The sequence below is a fragment of the Rhinolophus ferrumequinum genome, chromosome 11 (assembly GCF_004115265.2).
Source record: "Rhinolophus ferrumequinum isolate MPI-CBG mRhiFer1 chromosome 11, mRhiFer1_v1.p, whole genome shotgun sequence".
Taxonomy (NCBI): Eukaryota; Metazoa; Chordata; class Mammalia; order Chiroptera; family Rhinolophidae; genus Rhinolophus; species Rhinolophus ferrumequinum.
Genome location: NC_046294.1, coordinates 83,398,397 through 83,416,532, shown reverse-complemented (window position 1 = coordinate 83,416,532; position 18,136 = coordinate 83,398,397). Strand labels below are relative to the sequence as shown.

Here is an 18,136-nt window from a genome sequence, read left to right as displayed (position 1 = left end):
TGGACCTAATGGGAGCTGGCAGGTGGCAGCAGGCCTGTGGTGTCCCGGCTTTTTGTGGAGCTACCACAGGCTGGGTACTGGTGGCAGCTGTCCCTGGTTCGTGGTGTGGCTTCTCCCACATACCATGTTTCCCCAAAAATAAGACCTAGCCGGACAATCAGCTCTAATGCATCTTTTGGAGCAAAGATTAATATAAGACCCGGTCTTATTTTACTATAATATAATATATAATATAGGCAGGGTCTTATATTAATTTTTGCTCCAAAAGATGCATTAGAGCTGATTGTCCTGCTAGGTCTTATTTTTGGGGAAACATAGTAACTCCAGGTCCAGCACAGGGAGCAACCAACCACAGATTGCTTTGTAGCTCCTACCAGGTAATCCCTGCCTTGTCACAGGCAGTGGCTGACCTAGGTCTGCACTGGAGCCTCTCTCACGAGGCCCCAGAACCAACATACTTCAGACCACAGCAGAGAACAACTCAATTAGCCCCACAAGTGACACACTCAAAGAGCAGTCTCAGGCATCAGAGTATGCTGGGGCAAATTCTGCTCAGTGGGGTAAGCCCCTGGCACAGCAGCCTGTAAGCTGTGGACATCGCCAAACCCCACAGCCAGTCAATCCCACACACTGATGTGCCAATAGTAATCAAGTCTCAACTATAACAGGACACACAAGGGACACACCTGGAGCACCCAGTACAGGTGACCAGGGAGACTGTGCCGCTGGGCCACACAGGACCCCTACTACATAAGGCCATCCATCCAGGACTGGGAGACATAGCAGATCTACCTATACATAGAAACAAACACAGAGAGACAGTCAAAATGAGGAAACAAAGAAACACATCCCAAATGAAAGAATGGAAGAAAACCCCCCCAAAAGAACTAAATGAAATGGAGGCAAGCAACCTACCAGATACAGCGTTCAAAACAATGGCTATGAGGATGGTCAAAGAACTTAGTGAGAACTTCAACAAAAAGATAGAAAGCATAAAAAATGACATAGAAACCATAATAAAGAACCAGTCTGAAGTGAAGAATACAATAACTGAAATAAAGAATGCACTAGAATCACCAGCAGACTAGGTGAAACAGAAGATCGAATCAGCGATTTGGAAGTAAGGTAGCAGAAAACACCCAATCAGAATAGCAAAAAGGAAAAAAGAATTTAAAAAAATGAGGATAGTTTTAGAGACCTCTGGGACAACATCAAACGCAACAACATTGGCATCATTGGGATACCAAAAGGAGAAGAGAGAGAACAAGGGATTGAGAACCTATTTGAAGAAGTAATGACTGAAAACTTTCCTAACCTGGTGAAAGAAACAGATAGATAAGCCCAGGATATGCAGAGAGTCCCAAACAAGATGAACCCAAACAGGCCCATCAAGACACATTATACTTAAAATCAGCAAGGGTTAAAGACAAAGAGAGAATCCTAAAAGCAGCAAGATAAAGGCAACTAGTTACTTACAAGGGAGTTCCAAAGAGACTGTGAGCTGATTTCTCAACAGAAACTGCAGGCTAGAAGGGATTGGCACAAAATATTCAAAGTGATGCAAAGCAAGGACCTACAACTAAAGGTACTCTATCCAACAAGGCTGCCATTTAAAATCAAAGGACAGATAAAGAGCTTCCCAGACAAGAAAAAGCTAAAGGAGTTCATCACCACCAAACCAGTATCACAAAGAATGTTAAAGAGACTTATTAAAGACAAAACAAAAATATCAAAAATATACTCCTTAGATGTCTGAAGTACCCATCCCCTAATTGTGACAACCAAAAATGTCTCCTAGGAGACAACATTTTCTCTGGGGGAGAACCACTGGCATATCCTTTTGTCAACACCATCTGAATTGAAATGGGTGGAAAAGGCGAAAGATATATCATAACTTTTGAAGTATGTTTAAATATCAAGAATGGTATCTTTTGATGAAGAGAAATTCTTAATTTTAACATAATTAAAGTTATTGATCTTTTCTTTCATGGATTGTGCCTTTTGTGTCTGATTTAAGAAAGATCCCCTAACCCCATAGTACTGTATATGATTCTCCAATAGTGTTTTACAACTTTTTTTTACTTTGCTTTTTAAACATTTAAGTATTTAATATACCTAAAATTGATTTCTGTTTATGATATAAGGTAAGAGTCCAAAATTAATTTTTTGTATGTTTAACTACCTGTCCCGGCACTATTTATTTAAAAGGCCATCCTCTCTCCAGTGGTCTATGACGCTGATCTGTTAAAAATCAAGTTTGCAGAAATGGGCTTATTTCTAGTCCTCTATTTTATTATTACCTTTTTATCTGGAAGCTAAAGTTATTTTCATCTCCTTATAAAAAGGAAATTGGATCCCAATTGTTTAAGGTTTTCATGAATTCTTCAGAACTTATGATTTTAAGAGCTTTTTTTCCTTTTTAGTGTTTCTATATTTCCTAGAGAAATAAAATGAAGGGGACATGAGGTTGTTATTTTGAATACCAAAGCCAAATGAAAATGAACTCATTAACTTTACTGTAAATTGTTTCAATTCCCTACAAACTACATTTGTCTACAGTACAAATTTCAGAAAGGTTGGAAACCCATTTATTTTTCAACTAGCAAAAAGAAAGACTCTTCGAAACATTTTCTCAACATGTATAATTTAACCTATATCATCTAATTCTTTAATCTAGGGGTTATATCAGAAATATCCATATTGTTTCCTCGATAGTAAGAAAAACCATTTTCCTAATTGCTGCGAAGCTGACGCTTAAGGATATTTCTGACTAGATCATTCCTGGAAAGGATCCTATAGCGCAAACAACAGTCATACCTGTCAATCAGCCTCACCCATGAGCTTTCAAATCCAGTTGCTCTGAAGCCAGTGGCAAAAACTATTTATAGAGTGAAGCTCAGAAGAAATACAAGTATACATTTTTTCTTTTTCCTGTTTTCTGTTCCTAATACCTTCCCTTCTTTCTCAGTTGTCCCACACAAGCTCCACACAAGTACTTAATAATATTAAAATGGGATCATTTTATTATAATGCAAATTACATTTTGGGTGTGAGGTAAGTCAGAAGCAGAAATATAAATCCATTGACTCAGAAAATAACCTAGTATTAAGACAAAAAGTTTTCTAGGAAAGGAAAAAAAAAATTTAATTTCTTCTTTGGGAAAATACTCTGGAAACTATTCCTTTTTTAAACATGTCAATTATTTGCTATTGCTTCTTATTAATATTTTTTCCTGAATACTCTTGAAATGATTATCAACTATAATAATAATGTACTTATTCTGGAGCCTTCATGTATGGATTTCAAAGAGGAATGAGAAGGGATGTTCTGTGGTGACAGCACATATTCCACGACACCTACTTTTGATATTTGATCACCATGAAGCTTGCCAACTGATGGCCAAGTACTGACAGAGAGTATTCATTCACTAAAACACTCAGGTTGGACAGGGTATCTCTAACAGATTACCATGTCCAGGACCAGGTAGTTTTTAAACCCAAGGGGGGTGGGGGGGGCGGGTGACAGAGTTTATCAGATCTAGAGCTCTCAAATTGATTAGATCAAATTTATTAATCGGGAGCTCTGTTTAGAACCAAATAGTAGAAAGACACTTAATCAAAACTCAGGGGCCTGTATTTACCAAATGGCCTGTACATACCTCTTTCAGAGACATGGGTATAGGAGGTCTCTGGTAGTCTTTTAAGGAAATCTTCATAAATAAGGGTAATAGTTTTCCACTCCACTTACACACACGAAATAAGCAATTTCCTAAAATGAATGTGCAAAGACAAGAGTTGCTCTAGAGATGTGGTAAAGACACAGAAATAGAGATTTCTAGCAACATACCGTAGAAGCATGTAATGCTGCAACAAAAACTAAGCAAAGGAACAAATTTATTTTGCAATGACCCTCAGGTTGAGGCCATGAACATAGGTTTTTATTACTCATTAAATAAAAAGGCAAAGCTACAAACACAAAATTCTACAAGCATTAGACAAAAACACAGTCAGCCTGTTGAATGTGGAAGATCCTGATCACTCTGACAGTTTACTTGCCAGGAAAAGGGGACCCCTGTATCTCCAGGTTAAGGAAGAATTCCCAGTGATGATCCAGGCTTCTGAGAGTCAGGTCTCTCATGGGAGATGCACCTGATCTGTACCTGTTTCCTTATGCCACAAGATGTGTTCACATGCAGACTGGAAAGGCCTGTAGGTGATACATCACAATCGCAACAATACCAGGAGGACAGGAAAGGTCAACATCCTTATAAAGTTCACACCAGAGGTGCTGCCCGAGGGCAAGACCAGGGCAATGGTAATAGCAGTAACCCCTAAAAAAGGCCTCCACATAGCTTTGGGACAGCCAAAAATGTGTGAGGTGGATTGCCATCATGATACATATGACTATGAAACAGGCTCAGTTGTTACAGTTTCCACTAAACTGTTGAAAATACGACTCAATTGGAGGCACCTTAGCTCTTAATATGCTATCATAAGCATCAGGTTCAAACTTAAAATACTACAAAATTTTAGTTTGAGCTTTAGAAAATCTAAAATGGGACAACTTGGCAATTCTTTTTTCTTCTACTTTATTATTTTTAAAATTACATTTATTTGGGTAACATTGGTTGACATTATATAAATTTCAGCTGTACAATCTCATAACATATCTGTATACACCTGTGTGTTCACCACCTGAGCCCTACTGTCCTTCTGTTACCGTGTATTTGACCCCATTTCATTCTTTCACCACTTCCCTTCCCCTCTGGTAACCACCATGCTGTTATCTGTATCTAGGTTTCTAAAAATTTGTTCATTTGTTGATTTTTGTTTTATTCTCCACATATAAGTGAAATTATACAGTTCTTGTCCTTTTTCATCTGACCTATTTCACTTAATGTAATACTCTCAAGATATTCCATGTTCATGGGTTGGCAGAATTCACATTGTTAAAATGACCATATTACCTAAAGCAATATACAGATTTAATGCAATCGCCATCAAAATGTCAACAGATGTTTCACAGAACTAGAATACATTATACTAAAATTTGTATGGAACCACAAAAGACCCTGAACAGCCAAAGCAACCCTGAGAAAAAAAGAACAAAGCAGAGGTATCAGACTGACTTCAAACTATACTACACAGCTACAATAATCAAAACAGTATGTTGGCAGAAAAACAGACACCAGACCAATTGAATAGAATTGAGAGCCCAGAAATAAACCAACACATAATGTGGGCAACTAATTTTTGACAAAGGAGTCAGAAACATACAAGGGCAGTCTCTTCAATAAATGGTGCTGGAAAAACTGGAAAGCCACGTGCAAAAGAATGAAAGTAGACTGCTGACATCATACAACATGATTAACTCAAAATGGATTCAAGGCTTGATAGAGGACCTGAAACAATACATGGAAGAAAACATAAGCACTAAACTTAGGGACCTTGGTCTCAGAGGGGTTTTTGTGAACTGAAATCCGGAGGCACTTCTTGCTCCTACTCAAGATTTTGACTAAGACTTTAAAACAGCACGATCAGTGGAAGGGTCTGCGGCAGGAGCTAGCGCTCATGGGAGAACCCTACAGCAAGAACTCCGGGCTTAAGATAAAGCTCTACGGTGGTGACTGCCCCTCCCCTTAACGTCCTCCTCCCCCACCTCCCCACCGCCCCCCCGCTGTGAGTACTTCTCTCTCTTGGCAGCAGTGTCGTGCGTGGATGTGGTTTGCCATGTCTACATGCACTGAATTGCAACCCTTTCTCTTGAATACTTTTTGGTGGCAAAACACCTAGTCCATACTGTTTTTCAGTCGCCACTACCCTGCCCAGGTCAGTGTTAGGGCACCACCCTGGGCATCAGGGAAGAGAGATTCCGGTCTGTTTGGTTCAATTTTAGCCCATTCCATTCAACCTCTGCCTCTCCTTTTCTAAAAAAAAGTTAGTTATCGGTAATTTTTCGTGTCACTGGACTTCGAAATGGCTACATGACCAGGTAGGAAATTCTCTATCACGTTGTCCCTAGACAAGGTCCCCAAATGGGGAGCAGTTTTAACTCGTCCGTTGTAAGCTTGAGGCAGTGGTGAGTGCTAAAAAGGAAGAGATTTTAAAAGCAGAGAGCGGAAAACAAGACTCAGGGACGCAAAAGTCCGCGGTCCCCCTCACTGTTTCCTGAGCGCCAATTGCTGGGCGCGTAACCGCCCTGCGGAGCGACGCTGACCGTTAGCTGCGGGCGGGGCTAGGATTACGTGGCCGACGCCGGGTCAGAGCCGGGTGTGCGCGGGAGCACGCAGAGCGGTTCGACCCTCGGCTGCGCGCCTTGCGTGCGCGCGCAGGCGGGGGGGCGGGGCGTGTGGGCTGAGCCTCCGGCGCGCGCTGAGGTGGAGGCGGAGTCGGAGCGGGGGTGGGAGGCGGGGGTGGGGCCTTTTCTCCTCCTCCTCCTCCTCCGCCTGCGAGGCTGGGCTGGCGGCAGCTGGAGGACTGTGACCTGCGGAGGGGCGCTTCGGCCATGACTGCGGAGCTCCAGCAGGACGACGCAGCCGGAGCAGCGGATCGCCTCGGCTCGGTGGGCCCCGCGGCGGCGATAGGAGCCGAGGGGCCGGGCTCCGCGCCCCGAAAGGGGAGGTGGTGCGGGGCCGGAGTGGGAGCGGCGCGGGTCGCGGGCGGGCAGGCGGGCCTGCGGGTGTGCGGGCGTGGGGCGGGAGGGGGCTGCGGAGGGCACTCGGGGCGTGCGCTGGCGAGGGTGAGCACCGCGGCTCGGGAGGAGGCTGAACTCTGCAAGGCTTGGGTCGCGGAGATTGAGTTCGGGTCGCTGAAGTTCGAGGGAGGTTAGATCTTTTGGAAAAGCAAATAATAAAGGGCTGGGCATGGGGTTGTCTGCATCAGGGGTCTCGAAGAGGAGCGCTTCTGGGCCCCGAACGGGCGAGAAACTTCCAAAAGCGGTAGCTATGGTGGTTTTTGTTTTCATTTTTAAATCCGTTTTAAGGCAGTGCTGCTTTAAAGAGTCTCACGCAGAGCGATCTAATTCAAAGCCAGGGTTGATCAATTCCTTGTGAAAGACCCGGCGTCCTAGTTACTACTTCCAATCTTCCCCTACCTCCTTTTTTTTTTTTTTTAAACCAGAGAGCAGCCTCTCCAGTAGAAGTACTGTAGTGATAGCGTTACTGGTAACATTCATCACTCTGCAGTTTTTAAGAACTGGGAGGAACAGCGCGACGAGTATTAGGTATGCGGATAATGATTTCCTATTCCTATTATTTAAGAAGATTGAAATCAATAGAAGGGTTTCTGGGCTAACATGGTGCGAGTACAAGAACACTGGTTTGGGAGAAAATCCAAAGGCTAATGTTTGTGAGAAGAAACTTGGGAAGTGGGCAATTTGAGAATGTTTTCTAATGTTACTCTGGAATGTTATAACTTAACGCAACCTTATTACCCTTCAAGTACTGTACTTTTTCAAGACAGAAGGGGAAATCTGTGCCAAGTATTCAAATAGAGTTTGGAAGTGAGGAATTTCATAAAAATATTTACAGTACAAAGCTGTCAGATACCTCCACGTGAGAAACCTTTTATGCCCTTTTAGTCTTTTCACGCGCTCAGGAGACCAGTAGTGTATAAGGTAACACATTTCCTTTTAAAACTCCTTTACTCCTTTAATAAAAGATACCCCTGGGTTCTGGGCTCTGAAATGGAAGTATGTGCTGAGTTCTAATGGAAATAGCATTGTTAGGTGTTCACCAATGCCTACCTATTGGAATCTGAGTCAGGATTTTTTCTGTTTCACAGATCAGTTCTATTTGTTTTTAGGGCAGTGACTTAAAAACAGGTGGGAAATCTTAGTTTTGAGACAGTCATGTTGATTTAGAGAAGAGACTATTTTAAGGGAGACCAAGTCATATTTAAATTTGTCAAGACTCTGTCAGTTGAGACCATGTGCCTGTTAATCAGTGGCATCTTCGTTTCCCTCTGCCACAGTTTGAGTAGTGACCACTATCTCGGCACTCTATTTGCGAGTTTGTATGTGAGGTGTTTGATGAGCACTTGTATATAAGTCATAGCTATTTTTGGAAAGCTTGGAACTCTGGTGACTGTGGTTGGTTGGAATACCCTTATTCCTGGCGACCTGCAGAGTGATGACATTCACTGTTCTACCCAGTGATTCCATCCATACAGACAGATGATAAGCTTGGTATGCTCGATAATGCTTTCCCTTTTTATTTTGCTAATGTAAAATGCTTGAAGTTAGCAAGCTAGGTTGAAGGAATCTTATTTGGGGAAAGTAACTTTCGCATCTCAGAGGAAAGATTTTATTTTTTAAATTATTTGTTTCTGTTACAGTTGACAGTCAGTATTTTGTATTAGTTTCAGGTGTACAGACTGTGCAGTGATCCCCTGATTAGTATCCACCTGGCACTATACATAATTGTTGCAACATTATTGGCTATATTCTCTATGCTGTACTTTACATCCCCCAGACTATTTTGTAACTACTAATCTGTAATTTTTTTTAAACATTTGACTTTTTTATTTTTTTATTTTGGCGGAAGGTGAACCGGACTTTTGTTGGGGAACAGTGTGTACTTCCAGGACTTTTTCCAAGTCAAGTTGTCCTTTCAATCTTAGTTGTGGAGGGCGCAGCTCAGCTCCAGGTCCAGTTGCCATTGTTAGTTGCAGGGGGCACAGCCCACCATCCCTTGCAGGAGTCGAACCGGCAACCCTGTGGTTGAGAGGCTGCACTCCAACCACCTGGCCTATGTGGGAATCGAACCGTCAGCCTTCAGCGTTAGGAGCACAGACCTCCAATCACCTGAGCCACCGGGCCGGCCCCTAATTTGTAATTTTTAATCTCTTCACCTTTTCACCCAGCTCCCCCCCCCACGACCACAACCATCAGTTTGTTCTCTGTATGAGTCTGTTTCTGTTTTGTTTATATTTGTTCTTTAGATTCCCATATAAGTGAGATCATATAGTATTTGTCTTTCTCAGTCTGAGTTACTTCACTTAGCATAATACCGTCTACTCTAGGACCATCTGTATTGTTGCAAATGGTAAAATTTCGTTCTTTTTTATGGCCGAGTAATATTCCATTGTATGTATGTACCGTGTCATCTTTATCCAGTCATCTGTTGATGGGCTCTTGGGTTGCTTCCATATCTTGGCTATTGTAAATAGTGCTGCAAATAGGGATGCATAGATCTTTTCGAATTAGTGTTTTGGATTTCTTTGGGGAAATATCCAGAAATGGAATTGCTGGGTAATAAGGTACTTCTATTTTTAATTTTGTGAGGAACCTCAAACTTTTTTCCACAGTGACTGCACCAATTTGTAATCCCACTAATGGTACATGAGTGTTCCCTTTTCTCCACATCCTCGCCAACACTTGTTCGTTGATTTATTGATGATAGCCATCCTGAAAGGTGTGAGGCGATATCTCATTGTGGTTTTAATTTGCATTTCTGATGATTAGTGATGTTAAGCATCCTTTCATATGTCTATTGGCCATGTGTATATCCTCAAGGAAAGATTTTAATAACTTATTCCTCATCTCGCTAAGTTTCATGTTAGAATGGACTCTATTTCTCTCTTTTGAATTCTCTGAAGCATTTTACATTTCCCTTAGGGGATGTTTAATTGTTCTAGTTGAGACAAGCGTTCCTCCCCTGACTTTGAGAAGCTACTTAAAACCTAGAATGCTTCCCTTCCCTTACTGGTCAGTTGTTGTACCTGAGACAGACAATCCTCTATCGCCTCCCAAGAATTTTAGTGAGGGAAAAATGTAGTACTCTTGAAATAACATTCTCAGCACTTAATCGAATCTAAAAGAGGACACTTTGTGATAATACTGAATCCCCTAAACTGCAGACTGATATTCAAATATCTAAAGAGATTACTTACTGACACGTTTCTGTATTTTAATTAATTCTTGACTTAGATAAAAAAGGAGCCGCAACATTTACTGTTATTGTAAAAAGAGCATCAAGCATAAACAACTTGAAGTCAGGTTGGTTCTTATAAACTTGTTATGCTTGGCAGCTGTACTAGGGTTCATCACACGTTCTTTATGTTAACTGAAGCCCTATGAAAACCGGCCAATTTCAGTGAAAATCTCATGTCCTTTTGCTTTCTCTTGATTTATTGGCTTTTCATTTCCTCTTTACCTTGTCTCATTAATTCTGATTTTTGGAACATCAGTAAATCATTGCTTGGTTGGCTTCCACACCTCTCATGCCTCCTCAGCTACAAACAGTTTCTGCTTACACAATGAGTACAATATTTATAAAACACATTGACAAATAATGCCCCAGCAGGCAAGATCTTTACATATGTTTTGTTTCATCAAAGAAATTTGAAGCAATAAGCCAAATGAAGCAGATATTTTTCGAGGAAAATAATGATACTGATAGTAATAGTAGCTGACATTGAGCGTGGACTGTGCTGTGTGCCAGACCCTGTGCTCAGAACTTAACATATATTATCACAGTACTTGTGACTGCTCCATGAAGCTTTCTTGTGAGAAGACTTATACTTGTTAAATAATTTGCCCAAGGTCACCCAGCTAGTAAATGGTATAGCGAGGATTGAACCTAGGTAATTCTGACTCCAAGAGCCGAAGGTATCCCTGATCCTACTTCTTAGTTGATGGACCCATTGTCTTGGGTCAGAACCTTTCTGTTACTCCCTAGAACTCTCCTAATGTTTTTGTTTTTTAATTTTTATTTTTCAATTATAGTTGACATTCAATATTATGTTACTTTCAGGTGTATAACGTAGTGGTTAGACATTTATATAACTTAACAAAGTGACCCCCCCCATAAGTCTTGTACCCACCTGACACCATGTATAGTTATTACATGTATGTATAGGGAATATTATAGTCCCTAAGCTACACTTTACATCTCTGTGGCTATTTTGTAACTACCACTTTGTACTTCTTTTTTAAAAATTTGAATACATTAACCCAGTATATCCAAAATATCATTTCAACATGTCATTAGCATAAAAATATAAATTAAATATTTTTCATTCTTTTAAAAAACATTTTGTCTTTGAAATCCAATGTGCATTTGCCCTTAAATAAGGTGACCAACCCAAGTTGTACTTCTTAATCCCTTCACCTTTTTCATGTAGCCCCCTCTCCCCATGAACTCTCGTGATGTTTTAAACTTGAATCTTGCCTGCACTCTTTCTAAATAGATAAACTTCTTTTCTACTTGACTGAGCTTGTTGACATCTAAACAGAGCTCTTTGTCTCATGGGTTTTTTATTTTTTATTTTTGTTTTTCCTCTTCAGCATCTCTTTTCTCAGTAGAGAGGTACCCTTCCCATCTTCATTTCTTAGAGATGAATCTAGATGACTGATGTCTAGAGACCATTTTGTTTGTGCCTATTGAGGGAGGATGTTACTGGTATCTAGTGAGTGAAAGCCAGTAATGCTGTTAAACATCCTAGTATAGGATAGCCCCCCAAAATAGAGTTGTCTGGCCCAAAATGTCAATGCTGAGCTTGAGAAACCCTGATCTAGGTGATGTCTCTCTTGACTCTCCTAAATTATCTCATGTCTCCTTTGTCCTAGCCTAATGCCCCAAAACCTTCACTGTCTTCTATTCTCTGGCAACTCAAAATATGGTCCATGGACCATCAGCATCCTTATCACCTAGGAGTTTGTTAGAAATGTAGAAATTTGCATGTGCTGGAGGCAGGTTGTACTGCCTCTCCAGTTGATTGTGTACATCTCTTTCCAACTTTGTTCGGTGAACTCATGATAGTTGAAATTGCCACAGTGGGTGTATTGATATCAGCGAAATAAGCAAGCTCTACAAATCATCACACCACTGTTTGGGCCTCCACTGTAGACCTGTTGAATCAGAATCTGCCATTTGACAAGATTCCTGGGTGATAAACTTTGAGAAGCTCTGTCCTACTCCACAGAATTCTCATTGTCCATTCAACTATGAACACATGTCCCCAATTCTCAAACAAAATAACAACGAAAACCTCTTCTGCACTGTCCAGCTGTTACCTTGTCCACCTGTTACCTTGTCCACTTCCTTCCTTTTGTTTACTTTTTGGAATCTGTTTTTCTAAAGCATTTTTCCAGTTACCATGTAATTTCAATTCATTGTAGAAAACTTGGAAAACACAGACCCCAGCTAGATTAGCTCTTAGCTGATAGGAGGCACAGCTCCCAGGCCGAGGCAAGTTGGTTCCGAGATTCCACCATAGCTTGAGGTGGCAGCAATAGGTTCTGCAAAAGCCCATTTTAGGAGATGGCAGTGCGGACCAGTAAGAAGAGGGCTGCTTGCCCAGAAGCCTACAGAGAGGCTGACCAGGTAACACAAGGTTAGATTGTAGGGCATTGAGTGGTTTTGTGTTACTAGCATCCCCTGGGCTGCCAGAGAAAGCCTTGCCAATAGTAGGCTTTTAGTATTTGTCCTAGCGAATGAAACAGATCTCTCAGAGGTGACCAGTGACTCACCACCTTACTACAAATCAAAAACTAGCAATTCTTTTTACGTTCTCCCTTAGTTAAGTTTACCTGAGTCCCATTCTTATGCTTTTATTTGTAATGGTTCCTCACTGCCACTTTTTTGTTGATACTTACTTTGGCGTTGGATTTTATTGCTATTTATTATCAACCATTCTGCTTTTTCCTAAACACTTCTGGTGTATATTTTTTTCATCGTTTGTCATAATCTCATCACAATATTACTCATACAATATTACTGCCCAGACAGAAGTACAGTGTAGGCCCTCACTATGAATTGGCTACATAATTTTACAGTGTTCTTATGGAAATCAGCCTTACAAAAGGTGTTTGAATTTATCTAATACAGCCTCTTCATCTTACCGAATGCAATAAGGGTTTTAGGCAGTTGATTGCTCTTCATCACACAGCCTAAGGCGGAAGACCCTGGCCTCAGGCTTCAGTTCAGTGTCCTATTAATGCCCTTGATGCTACAGCTACCTTACTTCCTGAGTTCTCCTGTTTTGGCTCTGTATTCTGTTTTTTCTACCTGTCTTCTCTGCTATGGGCTAACCTGTTTGCTTTCTTGGCTGTTACTCTCCTTTTATTAACTGCTTCTCAAGTCTCATTTGTAATCTGCTACCCCTACACTTGCAAATGCTCGCTGAACAGTTCGGCTTGCATACCTGCCTCCTCGGCTATAAACATTTCCTGCAGAGCTATTTTCCCCACATTTTAACTAGGCATGGGGGTATATACTTCTAGTTATAGCATCACATATGCCAGTTACTGCCCTGAGCACTTTTCTGTACATTTCTATTATTTACAGGAATACTGCAAGGTATGAATTGTTATGTCTTATTACTGATGTGGAAACTCAGACTCAGATATTAATATAGCTCATAAGGGCCTAATAAGAGATTTTAAACTGAAGTTTATTTACCTCCGTGTTGCAGATGACAAATCTGACTTACGCAGGACTAAATTCTAAGTAGTGGAGCTGGGACTTACAGCCATTTGACTTTTCTGCACTGCAATACATGCCTTTCTAAAACCAAGCTTTTTGCCTACCATTTGACAATTTATGAAGCACTTTAACATAGGTTGTCAGTGACCCCATATAGCAACCCATGAAGTAAAATTTAATGTGATTGGGGAGTAGAATTTGCAGAGTGACACAGCTGGTAAGTGATAAAACCAAAACCATAGCACAGGTAGTTTTCTCCTAGGATATCAGTATTTTTCCAGCAACCTCTGGGTAAGTTTCGTTGGACAGGCAGGTCACAATATTTTACATTTATATAGCATTTTTCGTTTTACTAACAATTCCCGTATGCACTACTTCATTTGATAGTTGCACAAGTACTGTCAAAGCTTCTGCAATACTTTATTTTACAGATGTGGAAATTGATGCTAGGAAAGTTGCAGGTTGTCCAGAGGCTAATGTGCGGTAGAATCTGGGCTAAATAGCACTATTTCCACTATCTAGGCTTTCTGCGTAGAAAGGGAGGTCAAAATACCAGACATATATAGCCATATCAAAGATTCGCACGAACAGGTGCTAGCAGCCTGCTACAAGATGGCTGGTAGTCAGTTTAAACTTGAGATGTCCTAAACAGATATTTCCTTTTGCAATATTACTGCCCAGGTTAGTACTTTCCGTTTTCTTTTTTAGTGTGTGTGTGCGTGCATGTGCACATACGTGCATGAACAAACACAAATCTCATGATTTTTATTCAGTTGAGGTGAAATTCATACGAAATTAACTTCTAAAGTGTAGGATTCAGTGACATTTAGTATATTCACAATATTGCGCAACCACCACCTCTATCTAGTTCAAAAACATTTTCATCACCCCAAAAAGAATACCCGTATCCACTAAGCAGTCACTCCCTATTCCCCCACACCTGCCTGACAACACTGATCTGCTTTCTGTCCCTACATTTACCTATTCTGAATATTTCATGTAAATGGAATCATAATATGTGACCTTTTGTGTCTGGCTGTTTTCACTTAGTATGTTTTCAAGATTCATCTAAGTTGTAGCATGTATCAGTACTTTATTCCTTTTAATCACTGAGTGATATTCCACTTTGTGTGCCTACTATATTTTATCCATTTTTCCATTAAAGGACATTTGAATTTCCAGTGTTTTGGCTGTTAAGAATAATGCCGCTGGCAACATTCATGTATACGTTTTTGAGTACCTGTTTCCAGTTCCTTTGAGTATATACCTACAAGTAGAATTACTGGGTCATATGGTAATTCTATGTTTAACTTTTTGAGGAACTGCCAAACTGTTTTCCACGGCAGCTGTACCACCAATGCACAAGGATTCCAATTTCTCCATGTCCTCGCCAAACACTTGTTATTTTCCATTTTCGTTTTTTTGTTTGTTTTATAATTACCATCCTCATGTGTGTGGAGTGGTATCTCATTGTAGCTTTGATTCATATTTTCCTAATGACTAATGTTGTTACGTATCCATATGATTATTGACCGTTTGCATATCTTTGGAGTCCTGTGTCCATTTTTGAATTGGGTTTGTCTTTGGTTGTTTGAATTATAGGAGTTTTAATATAATCTGGATACTAGACCCTTGTCAGATTTATGATTTGAAAATATTTTCTCCCATCCTGTAGGTTTTCACTTTACTTTCTTAATAATGTCCTTTGATGCACAAAAGTTTTTAATTTTGATGAAGTCCTGCTTACCTAATTTTTTCTTTTGTTGCTCATGCTTTTGGTATCATATCTAAGAATCTATTTCCAAATCCAAGATCATGAAGATTTACCTCTGTTTTCTTCTAAGAATTTTATAGTAATTTCTTCTTATATTTAGGTTCTTGATCCAATTTGAGTTAGTTTTTGTGTGAGGTAAGGGGTACAACTTCATTTTTTTGCAAGTGGATATCTAGTCCCAGTGCTGTTTTTTGAAGGGACTATTTTTTTCCCCATCAAATGGTCTTGGTGCCTTTGTCGAATATCAGTTCACCATAGATATATGGGTTTTCCTGAACTTTCAATTCTGATTCATTGGTCTGTATGTCTGCTTATGCTAGTACTACACTGTCATGGTTACTGGAGCTTTGTAGAAAGTTTTGAAATCAAGAAGTATGAGTCTTTCAGCTTTGTTCTTTTTCTAGTGTGGTTTGGACTGTTTGCAGTCCATTGAAATTCCGTATGAATTTGAGGTTCAGCTTTTCCATTTTTGCACAAGAGGCTGTTAAAATTTTGACAGGGATTGCATTGAATTTGTTAGATCACATTGGGTAGTATTGCTATCTTAACAATATTCAGTTTTTGTGATGATTAATTTTGTGTCAACTTGGCTGGGCTATGAAGTGACCAGACATTTCATCAAACATTATTCTGGGTATGTGTGTGAGGGTGTTTGTGGATGAGATTAACATTTGAATCTGTGGACTGAATAAAGCAGGTTGCCATCCCGAATGACTGGATCTCATCCAATCAATTGAAGACCTGAATAGGAAAAACAGGCTGAGTAAGAGGAAACTTCACTTACCTGACTGCTGAGCTAGAATATCTGTTTTCTTCTGCCCTCAGACTGGAACTTACTCCATCAGCTCTCCTGATTCTTGGGCTTTCCAGCTTAGACTGGAGCTATACCAGTGGCTCTACTGGGTCTCCAGCTTGCCAACTACAGATCTAGGGATTTCTCAGCTTCCAGAATTACAAGAGCCAATTCCTGAAATTAATTTACCCACATCAAACAGAAAACTAGGAATACAGGGTTCCTTGACACACACACACACATCACACACTGTTGGTTCTATTTTTCTGGAGAACTCTAACTAATCCAGCCTTCCAATCCATGACCTGGATATCTTTCCTTTTTTTTTTAGGTTTCCTTTAAGTTCTTTCTCAACATTTTGTACCTTTCAGTGTACAAGTCTGTCACCTCCTTGGTTAAATTTATTCCTAGGCATTTCATTCTTTTGGATATTATTATAAATGGAATTGTTTTCTTAACTTTCTTTTCAAATGGTTCATTACTGCTTTATAGAAATACAACCGATTTTCACACATTGATCTTGTTTTCTACAACTTTGCTGAATGTGTTTATTAACTCTAGTTACTTTTTTTGTAGTTTTTTTGGATTTAAATGTCACGTCATCTGTGAATAGAGATAGTTTTACTTTTTCTTTTCCAATTTGATGCCTTTTCTTTTTCTTGCCTAATTGCCCTGGCTAGAACTTACAATACAGTGTTGAATAGCCTTGATGGAAGTGGGCATCCTGGTTTTGTTCCTGGTTGTAGTGGGAAAGCTTTCATTCTTTCACCATTGAGAATGATGTCAGCGGTGAGTTTTTAATAAAGGCCCTTTATCATATCGGTGAAATTCCATTCTATTCCTTTTTTTTTTTTTTCCTGTTTTTATCATGAAAAGCAGTTGAGTTTTGTCAAATGCTTTTTCTGCATCAGTTACAATGGTCATGTTCCCCCCCACCCCGCCCCACCCGTTTATTCTCTTACTGTATTAACATTGGTTCATTTTTTTTACTGATTCTCTTTTATGTCATTGGCAATAGCCTTCTTAGGCATCCATTTTCACATATTTGTCTAAGCTTTATCTCTTCATTCTTTAGATGTTCAGAGTATATCCTGCCTTTTCATTTCTCCTATCAGCGTCCCACCTCTCTTATCACACCTGGTTTATTTAGTGGTCCTGTAATTAGTTAAGCTTTCTTTCTTTAGTCTCATCCCACTTTGATCTAGTTGTTAACATGTGCTAGATTTATCCCCTTAAAGTACTACCCCCCCCAATATTTCTTCCCTGCTGAGGAACCTGTAATGATTTTTCACTGTTCATCAGATCACATCTAAACTCATCCCGACATGTTGAACCCTTCCTAATCCAATCCCACATCACCTCTCGGTCTCTGGTATTAATAAAAAAGAGACACTATACACTAAAGCCCACCTAATAATACTAACTAAAAATTTTACTATAATTAGATTTCTAAAACTACAAGCATGTAAATTTGACTTCTTATATCTTGCCCAATATTTTCCTAGTTTCTCAATTACCCTTAGCAGTATATTCCTAAAAATGGCATTTTCTTTTATTTTTGAAGATGCATTCCATATGACCTTATTGTAACAGCTTCGCAACCTAATTTGTATTTGGATGGGGCATGTATTCAAAGAAGTGAAAAAGTACTGTCTTAATGTGTTCTAAAGTAAGAAGAAAAAAAAGCAAAATGCAGGGCAGTATTCATGTGCGTAGACCATTTCTGGAGAGATATATCAGAAACTATTAATAGTGGTTAATCCTGGGAAATGGGAGTAGGATGGGAAGAAGAGGGAAATTTCCCTTTCATTTTATATCATTTGGTGCTGTCGGAATTTCTTACACAGTGCATTTGAGATAAAAAGAGGTAAAAAGCTAAAAGTGGATAATTATTAGCTCCTTTTTTCTTTTAATTCCAGTTTAAAGCCCTCTATACCATATAAGAGTGGCTAAATTTTAAAAACTTCTAAAGTTTTTAAAAAACTTTAAACCAGTTGATGAACTGAAACAGTAATTTTCATCACATACCTAAGTTTTGTATCATTAAAATAAGTTATCAAGTAGCCTATCTCAGGGGATTTAGTTGTATTCACGAAAAAACTGCTGTTTGTCATTTTTAGAGAGTCATATGCTCATGGCACTG

At 39.7% G+C, this 18,136-nt stretch overlaps 1 protein-coding gene across 4 annotated transcripts in view; it reads left to right on the top strand.

Annotated features, from left to right (window-relative positions):
- Positions 1 to 6,440: 6,440 nt before the first annotated feature.
- The window catches only part of USP28 (ubiquitin specific peptidase 28), a 59,023-nt gene continuing 47,327 nt past the window's right edge, over positions 6,441 to 18,136 (top strand). For 3 of the 4 annotated variants that reach the window (XM_033120905.1, XM_033120904.1, XM_033120906.1), the window contains exon 1: positions 6,441 to 6,561. In XM_033120905.1, coding sequence (XP_032976796.1) covers positions 6,505 to 6,561 — 57 coding nt within the window. In that variant the 5' untranslated portion in view covers positions 6,441 to 6,504. The remainder of the gene's footprint in view (positions 6,562 to 18,136) is intronic. The other variant, XM_033120908.1, reaches the window with a different exon arrangement.